This window comes from Sceloporus occidentalis, unplaced genomic scaffold (genome assembly GCF_023333645.1).
Source record: "Sceloporus occidentalis isolate IW3139 unplaced genomic scaffold, rSceOcc1.0.p SCAF_41, whole genome shotgun sequence".
Lineage (NCBI taxonomy): Eukaryota > Metazoa > Chordata > Lepidosauria > Squamata > Phrynosomatidae > Sceloporus > Sceloporus occidentalis.
The window spans coordinates 3,210,996-3,228,530 of record NW_028317021.1 but is presented as its reverse complement, the minus strand read 5'-3'; the positions used below and the strand labels follow the sequence as shown (position 1 = coordinate 3,228,530).

The window sequence follows — 17,535 nt, the reverse complement described above, 5'->3', positions numbered from 1 at the left end:
TCACCCAGTGGGTTTCATGGCCGAGTCAGTACTCAAACTCTGGTCTCTAGAATCAGAGTCCAAATCACTAAGCCATGCTGGCTCAAGGACTGTCTAGTTGTGACCAACTGTACGGGCAGTGCACATCTCCATTACTAAGCCAAAGAGCCAGCACTGTTAAAGACAACTCTGTGATCATGTGGCCAGCATGACTGCACCGAATGCTGTTACCTTCCCATCAAAGTAGAACTTATTAATCTACTTGCACTTTTACATGCTTTCCAACTGCTAAGTTGCCAGAAGCTGGGACTGGCGATGAGAACTCACCATGTGGTGCTTGGGTCTCAAACTGCCAATCTTGCAGTCGTGAGAGTCAGCAAATAAGCCACATTAAATGAATGTACAGTCAACCCTTCTTATACACAGATTCAAGCATCCACGGTTTGAAAATGTTAAAAAAAAAGTATAAATTTCAAATATCAAACCTTGATTTTCCATTTTTTATAAGGGACACCATTTTGCTATGTCATTATATTTAATGGGACTTGAGCATCCACAGATTTTGTTATCCACGGGGATCTTGGAACCAAACCCCAGCGTATAACAAGGGCCCATTGTATATTTATGGTAGTGTTTCTACCTTTTATTTGGTAACGTCCAACATTTTTATTGACTAGCCTGCATTTTGCGGTGAGTGGTCCTCCTTTGCGGTATGGCATCTGGTCACCCTGGACTACAGGAGAGAGGAGGTGCTAAACTAGAAGACAGCAGTGCCACCAAGGCAGGACTTTGGAGCAAAAGCCCAGGGCTCCGCTTTGAAGAACAAGCCTCCAGCACAGCAGAATTGCCCTACTAAAGTTGTGATCAATGAAGCTGCAAATCAATGAAGCCATAAGACTTTATTGTCTTCCTGTAAGACCATTCCAGGAAGAACGGCATTTCCTGTAAAGGCTTTGAAATCGTCTTAACGGTAACGCTGCAAAGAGCGATATTAAAACAGGGCGCACATGCCCAACCGAAACACGAAACAGTCTGACCTTACAATGACATGACGTTATCAGCTGAAAAATGAAATTGCAATTGCAACAACTCAAGAAATACACACTGAAATAAACAACTGAACAACTTTTATTCTTTGTGGGTTTTTTGGACTATGTGGCCATGTTCTCGAAGAGTTTATTCCTGACGTTTCGCCAGCATCTGTGGCTGGCATCTTCAGAGAATACTGGCAAGGACCAGTATTCTCTGAAGATGCGAGCCACAGATGCTGGCAAAACGTCAGGAATAAACTCTTTGAGAACATGGCCACATAACCCGAAAAACCCACAAAAAACTATGGATGCCAGCCATGAAAGCCTTCGACTTCACAACTTTTAATCTGCTAGGAAGTAGTGTAGAAAATGTGCTATTTTTTTGGTGCAATATTAATATTGAACTTTTTTAGCCAATCCAATCAGGCCATGTTAAAAAAATATGAGAGTATAAGCAGCACTTGAACGTTCATTCCACTGTGAACTTAAACAGGCATGGGCATGATAAATGTTATATATTTTTCACTCCCTCAGCAAGAGCCCTTTGGGATTCGCATGCCTTTGCTGATCTTTTCAAAGCACGCGGAGACGCATTTGCACATTACCTTTTGCTGATTCAGATCGCTTAGGCAAATCCAGTGTGTCAAAATTCCTGTCCGCATCGCCGTTCTTCTTTCCTGTGCATGCCACAGAAGAATGAGCAATAAAAGGATTCAGCACACGAACGGACCAAAATCAGTCACCACAATATCCAAAGACAAGTACGAATAGAACACTAACCTCAAAATTGTGCATGTACGCGTACAGATGCCCCTACATGTGTACCACCCTACCACACAAGAACATTATAATATACATGCACCCACATTGTACTTGCACAAGCATACTTGGCATGGAAATAAGCATGTTCATGGCTTTACAGTCATAAAAAATAGACACATAATCCCAGGTATTGGGTAACAGAGTTTGCTAATTTTCAGACATCAGACAAGTTTTCTAGATAGTTGATGTAAGGGCTACCAGTACCATATTAGGGATGTCATATTGAAGATGGAGTAAGCTTGTTTTCTGCTGATCCAGGGAATAGGACCTGGAGCAATGGATTCAAACTATAGGAAAAGAGATTCCATCTAAACATTAGGAGGAACTTCCTAACAGTAAGGGCTGTTCGACAGTGGAAGACACTCCCTCGGAGTGTAGTGAAGTCTCCTTCTTTGGAGGTCTTTAAGCAGAGGCTGGATGGCCATCTGTCGGAGATGCTTTGATTGTGAGTTCTTGCATGGCAGGGGGGATTAGAGTACAGTTCCCAGAATTCCACAGCATTGAACCATGGAAGTGAAAAGTTGTGTCAAACTGGATTATTTCTGCAGTGTGGCTACAGCCCCGGGCTACCTTACCACTTTCAAGAGAAGTAAAGATTTCCTCCTGAGGTTTCAGGGCTACATCTAGACTACAAACAAAACAGTTTTAACTTGGTTCAACTGCTGTTAACTCTCACGCTTTGAAGAGAATATCTTATATAGTCAACTGTAGGTCGATAAATTTATGCCCCAAAATTGCCCCTAAAATCTTGGGTAGACTTACAGAAGGGTCAATGCACCCGTAGTGCTTATAAAGGTCCTATAGCAAGCAAGCCTGATGCTCCAATCTCCACTGAATTCCTCCCCCCTCCAGTCCATTTTGCAAGCCTTTGCTTCCTATCCTATTGAAAAAACATCCCTTTGAAAAGCACTTGCCTCGTCCATTTGCAAGCCTTTGCTTCCTATGGGGAAAACTCTTCATTTAAAACCATCTCTCCAGTCCCTTTTGCAAGACCTTGCTTCCTATGGAAACAACTCTCCATTTAAATCCACTTGCTTCCTAGAGATCCAGAGAAGGAGATGGAGGGACGGAAGTGGTATTTCCCCCTTTCCATTCTTCCTTATAGCCCCTTAGGTTTTACCCGCGACTTATCCATGGGTCATATCAAAATCCAGGATTTTGACCCTAAAACCTTCCCTCGACTTATATGTATGGTCGACTTACACACTAGCATATATGGTAGTTACCTGTAAGTTATTAAATGCCTTAACAATAATTTTTAAAAAACTGATTTGTATTGAGGATCCCTATGTATTCAATAGTGTAGGGACTATGTAGAGATTGTAAAAGTTCATTCATCCTATGTGAAGTCGAAGGCTTTCAGGGCCAGCATCCATAGTTTTTTGTGAGTTTTTCGGGCTCTGTGGCCATGTTCTAAAAATTTTTATTCCTGACGTTTTGCCAGCATCTGTGGCTGGCATCTTCAGAGGGTGCATTTCTCCAAAGATGCCAGCCACAGCTGCTGGCGGAACGTCAGGAAGAAACTCTTCTTGAACACGGCCTCATAGTCCAAAAAACCCACAAAAAACTATTCACGAATCCTAATTTACTGGGTATCAGCTGCTGTGAGCGACAGGAGTCTGTTCTTCTGTTTTTTGGGGCACAACGGACATGTTTCCATCATCTTCCATCCTCCTTCCAGCAATCTCTGGTGGGAGGAAGAATTGTAAGTGGAATCCCATTTCTGACTATTGTTGCACGAGAGGGATGTGTTTCAAAATATCCATCAGCTGCATCCCAACTGACAGGAGAACAGACTCCCATCACTTGCACTGGTTTCTTCCCAGTAAGTCAGGATTTGGAGGCAGGCATAATATTTCTCGTTTCTCTAAATTCATTCCCTGTTGCTTTACCTTTTTTTAGTTTTCCATGATTTTAACATTCCCTGTTACTTTAATGTATACTTTGGGGGCCACACTTGGGGTTTAGGGTTTTCGTCATTTTCACGCCTTGTTTTAAAGTGGAAAACACATGGTGCAAATTAATGCAATGAATTAATTTCGCTCTTAGTCTCTCACCCCCGCACCAGTTAACATCTAGGAATTAATAGTACAATTTAGCATTCAGGCACTAACGTTTCTCGGTTCTAGAAATCTTTCATCTGAAATATCTCAAGGCCGAATGTTGAATTTCTTTTCAGCCAGAGGGATGACTGTATTGCTGGGGAGGCAGTACAGGAGAGAAAAGGTCACTCTCCCTCTTTGCACCATTATTCCAACCTAAGTATCAATTCTCCAGACTACATTCCCAATATACCTTGCCCGGTCCAAGCTGCACTTAGTTCATTTGGAGTAAATATTTAGACGCGCAGCAATTTAATGAGACAAGGGGATCTGATCGAGGATTTTCAACATTCCAGTAGACTTCGAGGTCTGTTAAATTCATCAGCCAACTTTGGAAAGGAAAGTATGAGAATATGAAGAAAGTAAAGCAAGTGTAGAGGGGTAGGAGTATGTGAGAGAAGGTAAGAAGAAGGGTGAGAAATCTGGAAATGAAGAAGGGAGGAGAGGAGAGAAGAGAGAGAGAGGATAGGGGGAAAGAGTAGGAGGAAAAGGAAAGAAAGATTAAGGATAGTACAGAGAAAAGAAGGATGGCTAAGAAGGGAAGGAAGGAAGAAAGGAGGATAGGAGGAAGGTAAGAAGGAAAAGAATGAAGGTATAGAAATTGATTAGAAAATATTGAATGGGAAGTGAGAAGCTCTAGTAGGAAAGATGGTATATAAGGAAGGAAGAAATCGGGGAAACAACAAGTGTTGATGAAGATGAATATTAATTAAATTAATACTTGGGTAGAAATTAATCTGAAATAATATTGAAGATAACTAAGTAACAGCAACATGTATGGTAAATTTATTATATGTTTTCATTATTTTCTTTATTGCCTTTTCTCATTTATAAGATGTGAATAGAAATATGTATATTTGTGTGTATGTTGTATATTTTATATGCGTTTTAATAATAAAATCTATTTTATTAAAAAAATTCATCAGTCAACTTTCACAGACAAATTGGCTACACAAATTTGATTTGTGTCGGTCATCACAGCGAGTTCAGCGTCAAAGCCCAAGTCTCTTGCCTCCTGTGCCAAGGCCAATCTTGGCCCATTTTGTCCAATCTTCCAGCAAAAACTTTGGTGGATCAAATGATAGCAATCCACAAGAGCTCTCTGAATCCTTAATTCTTAGGCCGCTCAAACAAGACAGCAATAGCCTTTCTGGGAAAGCAAGCTGCATTCAAAGGCGGCGGCGAGACGTCAGCCGCCACGACAGAATGCCAGAATTTGCGATGACAACCCAGTCCAACTGCGTAGCTAAAAAGCATACTCTAAGTTGTCACTTCTCAGAAAGGAGAAAATGATAAGGATTCCTGGCAGAAGGCAAGATTGCCAGAGAGGGAAAACAAATGTATTAGAGACAAGTTTCAAAAGAAGAGACAGCAGAAACACACTCCATTTGATCCTCGACAAACCCTTTGCTTAATTGTTTGGTAAGGCACTAGCATTATTTGGCATAGAAGGCCGAAGACCTTGTAAAACTACGAATCCCGGGATTCCCTGGGATTCAGCTACAGCACTTTAAAAGTGGCATCAAACTGCACTATTTCTACCATGTGGATGCACCACCAGACTGGGAATTGGAGATCCATTTGCTAATCACCACTCCGCCATGAGACTTTGACCAGTCTCTCACAGTGTGATCCTCCTCACAGAGTTATTGCCAGTGGGGGGGAAAACAGGGATCACTTACTCTGGGTGCAAATTCAAAGATATAGCCGTGTGAGTCTGTAGAATCAGTACGTAGAGAGATCTTGTAACACCTTTGAGAGTAGAGTGAAGTCTACGAAAGCTCATGCTGCCAGTTTCTTTCTTTCAGGGAATCTCAAAGGTGCTATAAGATCTCTCTGAGTGCAAACATCTTCTCCAGCCTTCCTGGACCCTCAAGCTAGGAAGCACAAGGTGAGGCAATGGAGAAGGAACTAGTGGTGCCACTAGGGCACAAGGTTAGGGAAGAAGCCCCTGTGTGTGTGGTGCAGGTGCCATTACAAATAGCAGAGGTTGCCCTCTATGTATAATCAAGGGCATGGACCTCAGATCTGTGAGTTAGGAGGGGAGACTGTAGTACATATTGCCACCTAAAGAGCCAGAGTGCAGGGAGAAATATGCAACCATCAGACCAAAATGCAGCAGGGCTGCCCAACCGCACTTAGAGGTTAGTGAAATAATGCACATTACCATCTTCTAAACTGTATGTGTGCGCGCGAAGGGCAGCACTGTTAGACTATAACAGCCCGGATCTAAATTTATCTAACTGCACAACTGCATGCAGAGTTTAGAAAAAAGAGAGGCTCAAGATCAAGCCTAGACAAGTGACTTTTTTGGTATTACAACTCTCAGAATCCCCCAGCAAGTACAGTGATCCCTCTAGATTCACTGGGGTTAGGGGTGAAGGGCCCCTGGGAATGTGGAAAAAACACATATAAAAAACCACTCTTCCTTTTACCTAAGCGCACACTTCTCTAGGAATCTCCAGGTCTTCTAGTGTAACTCTATGGTCAACATCTGCCAGAGGATGTTCTTAGAATCATGTTGGAAGAACTACAAAATGCCTAGAGAAGTGAAGTCGAAGGCTTTCATGGCAGGCAACCATAGTTTTTTGGGGGGGGGTTCGAGCTATGTGGCCATGTTCTAGAAGAGTTTATTCCTGACGTTTCGCCAGCATCTGTGGCTGGCATCTTGAAGATGCCAGCCACGGATGCTGGCAAAACGTCAGAAATAAACTCTTCTAGAACATGGCCACATAGCCTGAAAAACCCACAAAAAAGCCTAGAGAAGTGTTTTCTCTAGGGACTTCTAGGTTCTCCAGCACAACTCTATGGCCAGCGTCTGGCAGAGTTGCACTGGAGGGCCTAGTTTCCTAGCGAGAACATATTCATTAAAACTGCAAATGATCAAATCCGCAGAAGTCAAATCCGCAAATGTGGAGGGCCAACTGTATAGGGGAATTCCGGGAGCTATAATCCACTAATGCTTATGGAGGTGACGTCCAAAAGCATACCTTTTCCTAGCTCTGTTCAAAAGAACTAGTAACCTGTCATTTGAATCCCTTGATGAAGCTAGGATACTCCAAGTTCCATGTTCTACTTCACAGTTCTGGCAAATCTTCAACCTCTATGGCACTTGCCAGCTGCTGGAAGTTCTAACTCATCTCAGATGTATCTTTAGGGTATTCTTTTCTCCTCACCCACTGCCTTCTTCTACCCATCCCTGGCTTCAGTGTGTTATCTGCTAACACCCAGGCCTCCATCCCAAAAGGGAAGGCGTGATGTTCAGTCAAGAAATGCTGTTCGAACCTCCTCCGAAGAAAGACAGCTTTTAAGATGGCTTCTGACAGGCCTGCTGTATGGGACTTGGCTGTTCGAGCTCGCCTAGTCTTTAGGGATAGGCAAACTGCTTGACAGCAAACATGCTTGTGTAATAAATGATTTGCAATGTCTCAAGCCATGAAATTAAAAGCTTTTTAAACTCCATCTTTTTGGGAAAGATGAGGCCATCAGATACAGCCGGCCCTCAGGTTACAAGCTGTTGTCCTCCTTGAGCAAGAATGTTCTCGCGTTGGGTTGGACCACTGGGAAAAGGTAGGAAAGTCCATTACTCAAAGTACTTAGTAGTTTTGGATTTTGGATTTTCCAAAAATGTGAGGGTGGGTTGTGAGAGTATTGTCCTCCCGTAAGGACCCTGCCTCTTCAAATGGGATTTTCATTCAGCCCCCAACTGTCTAGTGTTGCAGTAACTTAAAACGTCAGTTGGCCATTCAGAAATGCATCTCAGGTGTTTAAAGAAAAGGGGCAGGCAAACTGACCAAGGGAAGGTGAACAGAGGGAATATAAGCACTCTTCTGTGCATGAATTATTTTCAGTGTCTCACTCTTGGCAATGCTAGAAATAGGGACTGAAGGGGACAGATGTCTTATCTGGAGGGCCAATGCTCTCATCCACCTGCAACCTCTGACTGTCAGTGGCCTCTCTTGTTGCATATAGGAGAGAGTGCCTCTTCCACAAAGATGTCGGTCGAGGCATGCACATCTCTCGAAACCAGTTGAAGAATTCTGTTCTCTCTCAGTAATTTTATTTTTGCAGATACATGTAGATTTAACCAAAACACTGACTGGAATCCCATTTCTGACTATTGTTGCATGAAATACAGTAAAGTATCTCCAACTTGCAAACTAGAATCATAGAATCATAGAGTTGGAAGAGACCACAAGGGCCATCCAAGTCCAACCCCGTGCCATGCAGGAACTCTCAACTAACTTATAAGAGATACCTATAAGTTTGGAGATATGTGCTTCTCTCCCTTCCTCTCTTTCTTGCTTACACACAGACTCGACTCAACCTATCATAGGGGTGGGCACTATGTGCCCCTCCAGAGGTTGTTGGGTTGCAACTCCCAGCATTCCTTATCATTGGCTATGGTAGCTCCAATTGCTTGGAACTGCAGTTTCAACCTATCTTGGGCGTTTCACCCTACTATGCAGGCTGCTACATGTTGTTGCATTGCAGGTCCCAGCATTCCTCATCATTGGCTATGACAGCTAGGACTCCTGGGACCGGCTGTTAAAGAACATCTGGAAAGCTGCATAATTCCCACTCTGGCTTTATAAATTCTCAGGCCTTTGTACCCTGCTGAAGCAATAGCTTCTTTTGCTCTTGGAAACAAGCTTTCAGTCAGTGAGCTGTCCAAGGTACTATTCAGCTCTGCCTGGTTCTAGCCTGCCAAGTCTGGACTTTGCGGACTGAGGCTTCACTTTGTCAAACTGGACTCAAGCCTGCCCTCTCCATACTGAAACCTGATCTTGGTAAATGTGATTTTACTGTATCGGCTTCTATGCTAAAAAGTACTATAACTCACAGTTTTTTGTTGGTTTTTCGGGCTATGTGGCCATGTTCTAGAAGAGTTTGTTCCTGACGTTTCACCTACATCTGTGGCTGGCATCTTCCTCTGAACCTAACCTCTGAACCTAACCGAGACTATTTCTATGCATTAAAAAACCACCTCCGTCTACAGAGGAGAACAGTGCTGCTTATTGCCCCTCAAAATGAAGTTGTACCACTACTAAAACACAACAGAGTACATTTGTATAGCTTCACTAGGAATAGGCATGTATGCACATGCAAAAAGAGTTCCTGGCAGCATCCTGGTTCAGTCTTGTCTAATGCTGTGCAATGCTCTGCAACAATGTCACGACAACTACCCATCTGCCACCTGTTCTGTTACTTCCGTACATTAGGCACATTACAGCAACTGTAAGATTGAGGCTATTATAAACAGGCCCTTTAGATTTCCCCAGAATACATGCCATCAGTGGTTTTGGGGAGCGGGTGGTGGAGGTTATACCATCTTTGTACAGTATTGATTTACTTAGATACATAAATAAGTATTTAAATATTGTATAACCCACTCTTCACACAGAAATGTTCCTAGAGAAGCTTTCAGAGAGAATACAGTGTCTACCCACAGATTTACAATCTAAAGAGACAAGAAACAAAAAGAAAGAAGGTTGGGATGGGGAGGCAAAAAGGAAACAAGGAAGCTCAACACGCCAACAGAGTTTTGCAAGCCTCCTCTCCAAGAGACTGAAGCTTTTTATCTACTGCGCTTGAAATAATTCCTGCTGAATATATTGCCATGCAGCCTCTTAAGGCTGGTTTGCTTCAATCTCTGTTTTAGTGCACCAGGGCTGCAGCTAAATGAGCTGATAACAAGCTTTGCAGACAGAAAGCCCCAGGCATTTCTGGTTCGAAAAGACCAGCTACTGGGCGATGACCAGGAGCCCTCTTGGAAAGTCTAGAGCAGCGATTCCCAAACTTGGTTCTCCAGGTGTTTTGGACTTCAATGTCCAGAAGACCCAGCCAGCTTGGCTAACAATCAGGAATTCTGGAAGCTGAAGTCCAAAACACCTGGAGGACCAAAGTTTGGGAACCACTGGTCTAGAGGGTCTGTAGTAGAGTCAGAATAGACAGAACTGAGCTAGAGGGACCTACAGTTCCATCTGGTGCAAGATAGCTGGTAATGGTCCTCTAAGATCAAAACAGAAAACCCACCTGCCTACATTAGCCATGTGGTGAGAGTGCACATCAAAATGTACACTCAGTGGTCTATGTGATAGTTTTAACTTTTTTTTTTTTTTAAAAAAAAGGCATAGACAATATGCTTCATTTTATGGGGTTATCGTCTTTTTGTCACAGGTTGCTCCCCATTTTGGTTTCCAGAGTTAGAAGTGCTAAGCCTGAGCATGGTTGTGTTTTCCAGCACAGGCTACCAGGCCTCCACCATATGAGGACACAGCAGCCAACAAAACAAACATGTCCAATTTACACATTTGGCTACTGGGCGCACCAGTAACCACCACTGCCAATGCAATATGAGCAGCATCCTCATGTAGCTTGATTTTGACATTAGGTTGTCTTTGTCTCTCTCTTTCAGCCAAAGCAATTTTACAAGGGTGTCGTAAGGACTCTTTCTCTCTGTGTGTGCGTGCGTAAAGAGAACTATATATGACATTGTGAGAAAATTAGAATAAAATTCTGGAGGTAAAATAAATAATAAACTACTAAAGATAAAGATAACTGACTGTAGGAGGTGGTGCGCATCTCTGTTACTAAGCTGAAGAACCAGTGTTGTCCGAAGATGACTCTGTGATCTTGTGGCCAGCATGACTGCATCCAACACTGTTACCTTCCAACCAAAGTAGTACCTATTTATCTACTTGCATTTGCATGCTTTCAAACTGCTAGATTGGCAGAAGCTGGGACTAGTGAGGGGAGCTCACCCCATCATGCAGCACTCGGGCCTCAAACTGCCAACCTTCAGATCTTCTGATCATCAAAATTGGCGTCTTAACCACTAAGCCACCACAACTGACTCCTATTATTCCTGTTCTATAATTTGAAAACTGGGTATGCTGACTTTAGTGCACAAAGACAAAGAGTACACATAGCAGTAGAGTCAGCCCTCCTTATCCACAGATTTTTTTATCCACGGATTCAAGCATCCACTGCTTGAAAACATTCCAAAAAAGTATAAATTCCAAATAGCAAACCTTGATTTTCCATTTTATATAAGGGATACCATTTTACTATGCCACTGAATTTAATGACCATCCATGGATTTTGTTATGGGGGGGGGGGGGGTACTAGAATCAAACCCCAGCGGATAGCAAGGGCCCACTATAATAAGACATACACCTTCTCAGTGTTTTAGCGTTAAATAGAAACATGGAAAGAGAAAATGCAAGTAAACTGAAGTTCACCTTCTTGCACATTTAGGCCAATATATGAAAAGGAAATCCACAGAAAAGGGAACAGCGAAGCAATCCTTGCATGGCAGTACATCTCTAAGTATGATGGTATATGAATTGATGATTGGAGATTTTAAGGAACTAATAGGGATGTATAATTCAGTATTAGTATTTTATTGACTGTTCAATTGCATTGTATGATTTTAATAATGTAATCCCGCTTCGATCTTTGGAAGAGGCAGGACATACAGATAAAAATTATTATTATTATTATTATTATTATTATTAGATGCAAGAATTCTTCCTTCCCAGCCACTCCAGAAGCACAAGAAGAAGCAGCAGCATGACTCTTACCACACTTCTCAGGGGATGCACAAAGTTAGAGAGTGATGCCTCTTTACTCTCCTTTAAGCAAACTCAAAGCAAACTAAGGACCCCAAAATTAGCCAGGGCTCACACACAGCAACTTGTAAGATATGGAAGTCCAATGCACAGAGAAGAGCATAACAGAACCAACGCAGTTTGAGTACAGGGATGGGCAGGACAAGGGAGCCATTCACTGTCTTTTTCTTCCCCTCTAGTTTCCTTTTGTATATCCCAAAGAGGAGGAAGGTGAAAGTGTCGCAATGGCAGGGAAGAAAATGTGAAAAAGGAAATAATTCAAAAGAGACTCACCTTGATTGAACCACTCCTCTAATAACCAGAAAAGCAGCCAAAAGAAAAGAACAAATAAAAGGGTTTCAAAAGGAAGAAGAAACATATGAACACAATCACACTAGAAGCAGTTTTTTGTTTTTGCTTTTTGGCAGAACAGTTAAAACCCAAAGAGCTACAGGCAAGAAGCACCTGTGGATTTCCTGGGGATGAGACACCCCTGCTTTCATCCCCTGCCAAGAGAACAGGGCACCCTTACAGTTCTTGACACTGTTTGATTTGGCCGGGCATCAACATATCAAAGAGAGCTCAGGGATGGTGGCAGTGGGAGGAAAAGGCTGGCTTCCGATGCTGGGAGGCTTTGCAATGATTTAAGCAGTGGCCGTGAGCCAAAAGAAATGAGAGCGAAAAACCAAACTTGATCATCAGTATTCAACAACTAAGGGTGCAGTCCACAAAATACGCCTTTGCTCATCACCATTCAGCGCAATAGGGGTTCCACAACAGAAATTCTTGTCCTTTTGTGGGTCATGGGTATCGCTATCTCCTTTTACAGAATTAAAATAAATTTGAGATTTAATAGCAGTAATTTGTTCACGGTTACTTACTCTCAGTTTGCACTAAGGAGGTGCGGGAAGTAGGGCTGCACCAGGCTGACACCGCTGGTCCTCAAGTGTCTGCCTTTTGGCAGAAATGGACCATGGCAGTCACTTGCATGCCATTAAAACCCTAGAGCTCTGTAGAAGAGAAGGCATGAGTGGGATGAGGCTCACTGGGTGGAGAAAGGAGAGGTCTCAGGGTTTTTTAAAATTTTCTCCTTTAAAATTTGCTTTAAAAACACCACGAAACTAAGCAAACATAAATACATTTAGGCTGTGCTTATGATATTGCAATTTAAGGGTATACCAGTAATTTTAATGTTGCTATTCGTTTATGTCACAACTACTGCCATTACAAAGCTGAAGGCTTTCATGGCCGGCATCCATAGCTTTTTGTGAGTTTTTTGGGCTACGTGGCTGTGTTCTAGAAGAGTTTGTTCCTGACATTTCGCTGGCATCTGTGGCTGGCATCTTTGGAGAAATATGAAGATGCCAGCCACAGATGCTGGCGAAACATCAGGAATAAAGTCTTATAGAACACGGCCATGTAGCCCGAAAAACCCACAAAAAACTATTGCCATTACATTCAGCAATATACGGGAATTATGATTTATGAGTAACATTACTACAGATACATTACTAAGGATTCTGTATGGTGTGGTATGGGAGGAGGTTAATGGCAGGTGACACCAACGCTAGTGACGCCACTGTTCTCACTGAAGCAGCAGGTCTATTTCTGGACTACACTGCTCCAGATTCATATGACTGAACATTGCTCTATAGGCAATCCCTGCCCATAAAGGCACAGTATGTCAGGGGAAAGCATGCTACCCTAGTTTTCTCACTGGCATTCTGTGCATGTTGGCATCTCTGCATGAAAGGGCATTCGTTCATCTCAGTCTTCACCTGCAGCCTGAGCTGATACACATGCACCAATGTGTCAAGATCCTTTCCAGTCTACTACAGCTTCTTTCTCATTCTTTCACACAGTTGTGTTGAACTATGTGGCCTTAGAGCTTTGCAAGAACAATATCCGTTCACAAGGCAGTTGCAGTTGGCCAAGGCTCCAGGGTCAAAGTGATGAAGCAGCTGCTTAAGAAGGCCCACGGTGTGACAGAGGGACAGAAATATGTTGGTATTAGGCACAGGCAACTCTGTATTGTATTTCATTCTTGACGCAAGGAATGTGGTGAGCCTGTTCAATATGGATTAGGTTAAAAGCTTGTCACATTCCAGGGACCAGATCTGGATAGAAACACAATGCACATCATATTCCCATATTGTCTCTTTTGTTGTTTAACAAACACTTGGCAAACAGGTGTGGAAAGATTCCAGGCGACTGGATTACTTGTGCCTGTGACCTCTTCACTTCACTTCAGTTCTATCCCTTTCTGTGCGCATATGAATTAAAGCGCTTTGTAGGTTGGAAAACATCAAATAAATGCTTATAATTGTGCCTTCTCATCCAGTGTAACATGACACAGGATAGCAAAACAGTTATTTTCAACTCCTTTTCCACACATGGGCAATGTTCATGCATCAGTAGCCCCTGGTGTATGGGGCACCACATCCCACAATGTGTCATGGAGCCCATACAGACAGGCCAAAATAAAGCTGCTTCGGGTCACTTTGGAGGTATGCTGTTTAAATGATGCATGTGTCCTAAGAGGCCAGAAGCTGCGCCAAAGCCACGCTCAAGTCATAAGGACTGGAGCGTAGCTTTGGCGCAGCTTCTGGCCTCTTAAGATGAGTGTGTCATTTAAACAGCATAGCTCCAAAGTGACCTGAAGCAGCTTTATTTTGGCCTGTCTGTATGGGCCCATAATTCACTTGGTGAATTCACCTGCCTTATCTACAAAGGCTGAAGTGTTCAGTGCAAAGAGCTAGGACTGTACCAACTGAGTTGCAGGTGTGGTGACCCTCTCCCCAAACGCTCCGGTCCTGCTAGTATCTCCGATACTCACTCCCTTTTGCTTGAACTACAGACTGTTGGTGTTTGCATGGGATAATTGTATTAATCCGTTGTTGATAAAAACATCAGACTGTCTTGTTGCACCTCAAAGACTAGCTGGCGTAGCCTTTCTTTACCCGTCCCTCTATTGCTTCTATCATCACCAGCTAGTATGGAAAATGCTGACTGGGTGATGGGAGTTGTAGTCTGACATAACTAGAGGGCAGCAAGTTGGAGGAGGATGGAGCGACCAACAAAAGAAATCAAACCACAACATTTAAAGAGTCTTTCCTTTACTGACCATCCTATTGACTATCCCATTGACTGTCCTATTTCTTGTCTTAGTAATCGTTTTAATGATCTTAATTGTATTTTACTATAGTTATTGTTATGTTTGTACTTACTGTTGATGATTTCAGGTTAAGGAGGGAGGGGGATTGTGGGATTTTATTCTATTGTATTGTATGGATTTTATTGATGTAAGCCACCTCAATCTTGTTGGAGAGATGGGGTAGATATTATTATTATTATTATTATTATTATTATTATTATTATTATTATTATTATTAAACCCTTTGCAGATGTCTATGCTCAGTTGGGGGCAGGTTTATAAGGTATAATGGGCCAGCAAGCTCACTCTATCCCAGTGATTCCCAAACTTTGATCCTCCAGGTGTTTTGGAATTCAGCTCCCAGAATTCCTGACTGTTGGCCAAGTCTGGGAGCTGAAGTCCAAAACACCCGGAGGACCAAAGTTTGGGAATCACTGCTGTAGCCTCAACGTTAGCTCTATGTAGGGAGACGAATTGTTGGGCAATGTTTTCCTGCACTGAGAATTTTTTTTTTGAGAGCTCTGCAGTAAAAAATAAACCCCAAAACAAACAAGCAAAAAAATTCCAAACACCAATAATATTTCCAGCTTCTGAGTAAGCAACCTTCCATTACCTCCCTCCATTTGAATTATGTGATGACACTAAAAAACAATGACATTTTGTAAAGATGGTGAGGCACACTTGGCTACACTTTTGAAGCAATCATTGTTGAAGCAATGATGGTGCAGAAAGCTATGGGCCGATCAACATGAGGGCGCCTTGCAAGACTGCCGAGGAATGGATCAGAGGGATGCCTGGAGCTGGTCACATGCAGCTCACAACACATAATAGCCAGAGAGGAGATGGAGAAGGTTCCAGGCTGAAGACACCAGAAGCTGACACAACTGCTGCTCCAAGGTTTAACAAAACCAACCCAAATAGCAGCATGTAGCCGTGGTTCCAGAATTGTTTCAGATGCCCCGATCTCCATTGAACACCAATTCCTTCCCCCTCCAGTCTGTTTTGTAAGCCTTTGCTTCCTATCAGAAAAACTCCCCATTTAAATCCACTTGCTTCTCTCTCTGGTTCTTTTTGCAAGCCCTGGCTTCCTATGGAAAAAACCCTCCATTTAAACCCACTTGCTTCTCTCTCTGGTCCTTTTTGTAAGCCCTGGCTCCCTATGGAAAAACCTCTCCATTTAAATCCACTTGCTTCTCTCTCTGGTCTGTTTTGCAAGCCCTGGCTTCCTATGGCAAACCCCTCCATTTAAATCCACTTGCTTGTTTCTCTGGTCCGCTTTGCAAGCCCTGGCCTCCCATGGAAAAATATCTCCATTTAAACCCACTTGCTTCTCTGTCTGGTCTGTTTTGCAAGCCTTGGCTTCCTATCAAAAAAACCCTCCATTTAAAACCATCTCTCCCGTCCCTTTTGCAAGATCTTGCTTTCTTTGGAAAAAAACTCTCCATTTAAACCACTTGCTTCTGTCTACAGTGCATTTTGCAAGACGTTGCTTCCTATGGAAACAACTCTCCATGTAAACCCACTTTCTTCCTTTCTCAATCCAACGTTAAAACCTCTCCTCCAGTGGCTGGGAATTGGTTGGGAGAGGTCCAGAGAAGGAGAAGGAGGGATGGAAGTGGTATTTTCCCCTTTCCATCCTTCCTTATACCCCTCTAAGTTTTACCCTTGACTTATCCACGGGTCATATCAAAATCCAGGATTTTGACCCCGAAACCTTCCCTTGACTTATACATGGGGTCGACTTGAACACGAGTAGATACGGTAATTTGATCTAGAAGCCAGATTTATCAAAGGTAACGTGCAAAATCAAACCCAGCAACATGTAAGGATCTTCTTGAAAGGAAAAATAAGTCTCCTTAGAAGAAGAAAAAGAGGAAGAAATAGGAGAAGGAGAAGATGGCATCCAGTCAATCCCCCTTCACAGTGCAACGTGTTCTTAACACGCATGCTGAAGAGGGAGAGGTCAAATGTGACCAACAATACAAATCACCATTTACAATTTAAACAAACTGAACCACAACAACATGGTCTCTTTTAATGTGATGGAATCAAATATAAAGCAAATACAGACAGCACATGTTTGCAGAGATTGCCAGAGAAAAGCAGCCTTGCTTTCAGAGGATTTTTATGAAGTACAACGATGACACTGTTCACTTGAAGCCATAAATCATGCTTAGGGTCTCCAGATGTTGCAAACTTTAGCTCCCACAATCCCCTACCATTGGTTGGGTTGGGAAGGGCTGATGGAAGTTGATGCCAACAACATCTGGAGGGCCAAACATTCTCAAGCCATGCATTCAAGGGTCAGAAAAGTTGGCATGGAAACCATGCTCATCTTGGCCTATGTCTCAAGCTGAAAAGGTATACAATTCGCTGCTATTTCCCACCGCTTTTGCAACTGTTTCTTTTAGTTGGGCAACTCCAGGCAAATGTGTCACTTTGTTTTTAAATACATCTCTAATACAATTTTATGTGATGTAAAAAAACTCAACAAAACAGTTATACTTTCAATGATGTTTCTCTGTGGCATCAATTATAATGTTGTTTGCTGCCTTGAGTGCCCTAGAGGGTTGGAAGACCAAAATGGAAGTCTTTTAAATAAAGAAAGTGTGCAATCCTATGCTTGCTTACACCCAGAAGTAAGGGTGCATCTGCACTGTAGAAATAATGCAGTTTGACACCACTTTAATAGCCATGGCTCCATTTAACAGAATCCTTGGATCTATAGTTTTGCGAGGCATCAGCACACTTTGGCCAAGAAAGCTAAAGAACTTGTAAAACCCCAGGATTCCATAGGATGGCGCTACAGCACTTAGAGTGGTGTCAAACTGCAT

The 17,535-nt window shown here is 42.7% G+C and overlaps 1 protein-coding gene across 10 annotated transcripts in view; it reads right to left on the bottom strand.

Annotated features, from left to right (window-relative positions):
• Positions 1 to 17,535, bottom strand: part of ARVCF (ARVCF delta catenin family member) — a 602,431-nt gene that overhangs the window by 77,661 nt on the left and 507,235 nt on the right. For 6 of the 10 annotated variants that reach the window (XM_089490084.1, XM_089490092.1, XM_089490085.1 and 3 more), the window contains 2 exons: positions 11,842 to 11,859; positions 1,616 to 1,687 (listed from right to left, as the gene is read on the bottom strand). The exons of 1 other annotated variant lie outside the window; for it this stretch is intronic. In XM_089490084.1, coding sequence (XP_089346210.1) covers positions 1,616 to 1,687; positions 11,842 to 11,859 — 90 coding nt within the window. The remainder of the gene's footprint in view (positions 1 to 1,615; positions 1,688 to 11,841; positions 11,860 to 17,535) is intronic. 3 more of the 10 variants (XM_089490088.1, XM_089490089.1, XM_089490090.1) reach the window with 1 other exon arrangement.